The sequence below is a fragment of the Urocitellus parryii genome, chromosome X, assembly GCF_045843805.1.
Source record: "Urocitellus parryii isolate mUroPar1 chromosome X, mUroPar1.hap1, whole genome shotgun sequence".
In the NCBI taxonomy this organism is placed as follows: domain Eukaryota; kingdom Metazoa; phylum Chordata; class Mammalia; order Rodentia; family Sciuridae; genus Urocitellus; species Urocitellus parryii.
In genome coordinates this window covers 32,098,478-32,104,477 of record NC_135547.1, presented here as the reverse complement: position 1 = coordinate 32,104,477, position 6,000 = coordinate 32,098,478, and the positions used below count along the sequence as shown (strand labels likewise).

The 6,000-nt window shown below is 39.8% G+C and overlaps 1 protein-coding gene across 1 annotated transcript in view; it reads left to right on the top strand.

Moving 5' to 3' along the window:
• The first annotated feature begins 2,667 nt into the window (after positions 1 to 2,667).
• Wdr44 (WD repeat domain 44) overlaps positions 2,668 to 6,000 on the top strand; it is a 98,887-nt gene continuing 95,554 nt past the window's right edge. The window contains exon 1 of the mRNA XM_026409079.2: positions 2,668 to 3,107. Within this exon, the coding sequence (XP_026264864.1) occupies positions 3,046 to 3,107 (62 nt within the window). The 5' untranslated portion in view covers positions 2,668 to 3,045. The remainder of the gene's footprint in view (positions 3,108 to 6,000) is intronic.

The window sequence follows — 6,000 nt, the reverse complement described above, 5'->3', positions numbered from 1 at the left end:
AAGCTTCAAAACCAGTCCTTTAAAACTAAACCTAAAAATCTGATGCTTTAAAACTTAAGAACAGATATTTTGAGAGAAATAAACACACATTTTGACATCTTTACAAATGATGATGAGCAGTATGCATATAAGTTTTGACATTCCCAGCAATTTTCCTAAAATTGATAAAAGCATTTAAATAGATAACTCTAATAACTTTAAATATGCTATCAACTTATCATTTCTGTGCCAGTTTTTACTTTTCCTAAGTATAAAGTTTAACCCATTTAAAAAGCCCAAGAGAGGTGGTATTGTATATTGAAATCAAGTTCCAATCTAGGATTTCATATTTGTTTCATATTTGTTCTAGGAAGACAGGAAATAAGTTGTCTACTTCATCTTTGAATTGTCTTCAGCACCTAGAATAGTGCATGACACCAAATAACACATGTTCACTGAATTGAAAGACTAGTTTCCACATATGGCATTTTTTAGAAATATTTTTGTTGAATATGCAAAAGGGGTTAACACCTGTACAATATATAGAAACTGGTTTTTTAACTTATTTTTTTAGTTGTCAATGGACCTTTATTTTATTTATTTATATGCGGTGCTGAGAATGGAACCTAGTGCCTCACACATGCTAGGCAAGCACTTTACCACTCAGCCACAAACCCAGCCCAGAAAACTGTTTTTAATGAAAATAAAAATTCATTACTTGACAACTAGGAAGAAAATTCAGGTAGTTATCTTTTCATATAAAGTTATATCTTCTCATAAATATAAGATATATTTTCCGTAATCCATAAAGAAAAAGTGTCTTCACCACTGAGCAAATAAGTTACTATTTTGAGATGCATTTTACTATTTTGAGATGCATTTTAACCTAGAAACAATTAATGTGTTTTAATTAATTTATTTTCAATAGATTAATCATAACTGTGCACACTTTGGGGGTACAATGTGATGCATTGATCTATACATACACTATAGAAACAGTCAGTCAAGCTAATTACCAAATCTATCATGTCACCAACTTGTATATTGTAATTATTAGCTTTTAACAAAAAAACTAAAAGGACTCACAAATCCCTTGCGTGTGCTTTTGAAATCTAAAAAGTTCTAGAAACCAAACTTTGATTTTTAGGGTGTTGTTTTGTTTTTGTTTTTGGTGGTGCCAGGGATTGGATCCAGAACCTTGCACATGCTGGGCAAGCACTAGCACTGAACCACATCCCCACCCCTTTTTTGTTTTTGTTTTTTTTGTTGTTGTTGTTGGACCTCTTGTTTCAGGGTTTAGCACTAAGGAAATAAAATATTAAACATTAAACTTATCCTTGTTTGTTTTATGAGAAACTTATGTAATAAATTGATCCATCCTAACTTTATTTGACAGTAATATCTAATCTGAACAAGGCTACATACTAGCTTATATTTACTCCAATAATGTTTTGTACAAAATATTAACATATTTGATTATGCAGTGTTTTTCTTAACCCCATGGGATATTACAGAACATACAGTATATGGCATTAGAATTTACACAAATCTACCATGCCATACCGGACTTTGCCATGGTTGCATGACAAGAATCCCTTAACTCCATTCTACCCTCTCTGAGGAAATGTCTTTGGCCTCAATCCATTCTTTTCTGCTGCCATCTTGAGTAATAAGTTGAAGCTGCATAAACAGCTCCAAGAGCCTGCTTATCATGACGTCAGTGGGAAAAATAAATGTGTCTTGTGATCGCAGTGAAAGTCAATGTTATCACTTTGATGACCAACGATCTGTTCTTTAAGAAAGACTATCTCGGTCTTTCAAAAAGTGCCTATTTTCATCACTGGACATTGAGCAATCGAAGATCAGTATCAAGTTACTATCTTAGCCTTGCAATGGTATCTGCTCAACATATATTTACCATTTGGCTGACGCACAACTTGGGCAGTAAGAATTTGGCTCACATTAAGAGGGGCAGCAACAGGGGTATGTGGAGGAAAAAGTAACCAGAGGCCTTATACTGGCTCAGTTCCAGCAATAAATCCATCATTACTCCATGGAATTGGGACACTCCCTGCGTATCTCTCGTGGACCCTATCCTCCAGTGGTCCGGATCTATCTAGGGATCTCAATAAGAGCTCTTGCTGTGAATAAGTCGGGTTATTCCTGTAACGCTCTAGAGGTGGTGGACCTGCTGACGCCCTAGGGTGGGATATTTTGGGCTTGGCTACTAAGGCAACGTAAATACACATCAAAATGCCCACACCAACAGTTCCCGACAGCATTCCCTCACAAGAAAAAAAAAAAAAAAGCAGACTCAAAATTATCCCTTTTAAATGCCTCTCTTTGGAACTGTAAGAATTGGTATAGTTAGTGGGTAAAGCGCTATGCCGGACCCCACCTACGTCGGGCACGCGCCCACAAAGTTGCGGCTCCACGCTGCTTCCGCGCAGGTCCTAGACTCCTCCCTTTAGGAGGCTCACCCCTCCCTTCTCCGCTACTTCCTGCCCTCACCCAACGCCTTTAACGCGCTTGCGCTGTTTTGATAGGCTTCCCAGGCATAAGTAATCACAGAGCTGCCTCTCTGGGACCGCCCCCGCCACCTCTTCGCCCCGCCCACGCTTTTACCGGCCCCTCCCGAAGTCTCGCGAGGGTAGGAGCGCGTCGGTATTTTGCGGACAACTAGCTCTCCCAGCTGCTGTAATTGCTGCTGCGGGAGAAATTGGAGCTGCTGTCGCCGGCACGCCCGCCCTCCCCCACTGAGAAGAGCCACCGCCTCTTCTCCTGCGCTCCTTATACACCTATCGCCGGGAGCGGCGGCAGCAACAGTCCTTGGACTCACTGCCGCCTCCTCAGACAGCCGCTCTGCGGTTCATTCCCGCAGCCCGGCAACTGAGGGCGGCCCCCCTTTCCCTAGCCGGCTTCTCACTCCAGATCGTTTGCTCCCTCCTTAACCTCGCCTGGGACCCACCTCCCCATAGTCTCGCCCGGGTGGAGGACGAAGAGGAGGAGACGGGAGAGTCACCCTTCCTCCGTGCCGGCCCCCTCACCCGCGGGTGTGTCCTATAAATGGCGTCGGAAAGCGACACGGAGGAATTCTATGATGCCCCTGAAGATGTGCACCCTGTAGGGTAAGTAATGAAGCTATATGGCCCAAAAGCTGGGCATCCCAGTGCCCTGGCTTCTCCTGTGCTTTCCCCTACACCCCTCCCAGGTCCAGCTGTGTCCGCCACTGCTGTTCCTCTCAGTCTCACTTCAGCACTTCAGAGCCCAGATCTGGGGCTCCTTAGGGTAGGGTAAGTTGGAGAAGGAAGAATCGTCCGCCTCGGGCACCTCCCGCCCCTTTCCTTAAAGAACAGCCCGGGTGCTCGCTCGGATCCCCTGTCTCGTCATATTCAACCTTCTTTGAGTGGGACTGTTTACGTGCTTGAGAACCGGAGATTTCTATTTGTGGGGTCCAGACATACCTTTCAAACATCCGCTTTGGCCTCGGGGACCATAGATTAAAGGAGCGGTAACAGGAGAAATTGCACTTCCCAATTTTTTTTTTCTTTTACCGCTAACTTATCTATTGGTGTCAGAGATAGCTGTAACTCTTACCTACTTGCTGTCCACTTTTTCTTGCATAGAAAAGGAGTAGAGGAAAGATTGGCTATTTACTTAAGGAAGTCCTCTAGCCGAGACATTCTGAATCAACAGTGTTTTACTAAAATAGCACCTTACAGTGAGGCAAACGGAATCAAAGACAAGACCTTTACCATTGGGGAGAAGGATGTGATCTAAAAGGGGAGCCGGACATAAATGTATACAACAGATTACAGAGGTACAAACAAGTGCTGAGTAATCTGGTGCTTGGACCGGGAGTCCCAGCATTGTGCCCTTTATCTAATTTTGCAAGATGTTTTAGTGGTGATTAATGTGGGTGATTCTGAGTTGAAAGTACAATAGTTGGAATACTTCCCTTGACCAGAACTTCTACTTACTTTCCACTCTTCTACTTTTCAAAGTCGAAATAGTGTTTAAAGCGTTTTTGCTGAACTCTTCTACTAACATGAGTGGAACTAGTGGCAGTGAAATATATTTTCATGCTGTAAGAATTTAGAATTGGTAAAATTTGTATGTTAGTATAAATCACAAATATGGTTCTGGGAGTTCAACAGCCTTCAATTCTCATGCTTACCCCGTGGAAGAAATACCCTGTTTGATAAATAAAGTTATCTGTACATTTTAGAAATCATTCTAAAATCTTTATTATACACAACTTATACCAAAAAACTTACAGCAACAAAATCAGAAAGAAATGTATGTTGGCAGATTGCACATGTTTATGTTCTCACTAACATTCATATTACTTCACTGTTGTGAGATTTGGGGATGGTAATGCCAGATCTTGAGATAACACTGAATCTCCTTCAAGTTCAATATCTGAGACACGTTCATAGCTACATAGTAGAGAATAAAAATAAATTTGAATTTTCAAATATTTTGTATTACTTTAAAATTTTTGTGCATGATTTTCCCTTCAAAGTAATGAACTATCATTTCAGGTTAAATGAGAGTCTGAATCCTTTAGTACGTGTGTGTGTGTGTGGAGTGGGGGAAGGAAATAATCCATTTACTTGATTATCAATCTAGAATTATGTGGATATTAAGTTCATTGAATAAGTTTAATCTCAAATAACAGTTATTTCAGAACCTATGTAAACTGTTTAGTCCAGTACTTGGTACAGAAAAGCATTCAAATATTCATTCCTGTCTTTCTTTCTGGACATTAGCAAATTTGTTATCTTTACAGTGTTTGCTTTGGGAGGTTGTATCCAGAACTTGGAAGTATTGTGAGACAAGCACTCTACCAACTGAGTTACATCCCAGCCCACATCTAAACTAGATGACTCATTTTGATAGAACTGATAGTCACTTCCTCCCTCTGGGATAATATAGCTTCTTAAACACTTTGATACTAGGTGAAAAATAATAATAATAATAATAATATCCTTGGGACTCAGCTTCCTAATTTTAACTCTAGAGTTGCCTAAAATCTGAGTATGTTGAAAAAAAATTCTGTTAACAGAATATAGGATCTGTTTGGATTTCGTGGCTCTGCTGCATTAGTGAAAGAATTTGGAAGAAAATAAACTCATCTGGAGAATTACATCTGAAAAGAACTAGCTATATTCAGAGGACAGAAAGGGGTAGGATCATTTACATTTTCCTCTATCCTTTGTGGCAGGTTTGTTTGCATAAGGTACTGTTAGCCCATTTGACCGAAAACTACCTACCTAGAAACTCAGTGAGAAATCTTGATTTGTAGAAATAGAAGGCATCACTCAATATGTGGTCATCAGAATTATCTTCTGTCCCTTGATATGAACTGGAGTAACACATCTTAAAAACCCTAAGAGATAAATAGACTGGATATGGACACTTTTAAGAAATACTCCTTGCTTTGTCTATTTGGGTACACACAGACCTTTTCTTCAAATTGTAGTTAACTGAGCAGACAGTTGAGCATTATCTCATGTGTTTTTATTGATAGTGAAATTCCAGTATACAGTCCATTTCCTAAAAATGTATTTCTTGCATTGCCCATCCAATATTGTCTTCAGTTTTGTTAATCTGCTCTTTGAAAGTAAATGTAAAAAGTTGAAAATTAGCAATTTTTTCCTGAAAGAGTTTTGAGTTCAGTACAACATACTTTTTCACAGTGGCAGATCATCTCCTCTTGCCCAGGTTTGCAAAATGTACTATATTTATAATGCTTTATTTTGACTGATACTTTAGGTCTAGTTTCTTTATTCCTGTCTCCGGTTTTACAAATAAGGAACCTTAGACTCAGAGAAGTTAAGTGGATTATTTTAGGAGAGACAACTTGTAAGTGTCAGAGCTGGGATTTGAAACCAGCTCTTCAAACTCATTAGTCCGGAATTTTTTTCTAGTACATCATAGCTTCCTCCATACTATGTATAGAGTGGGGTCAGGGAGATTCTCCCCAAATAGATTCTGGGTCAAATACTTTAGGGCCAA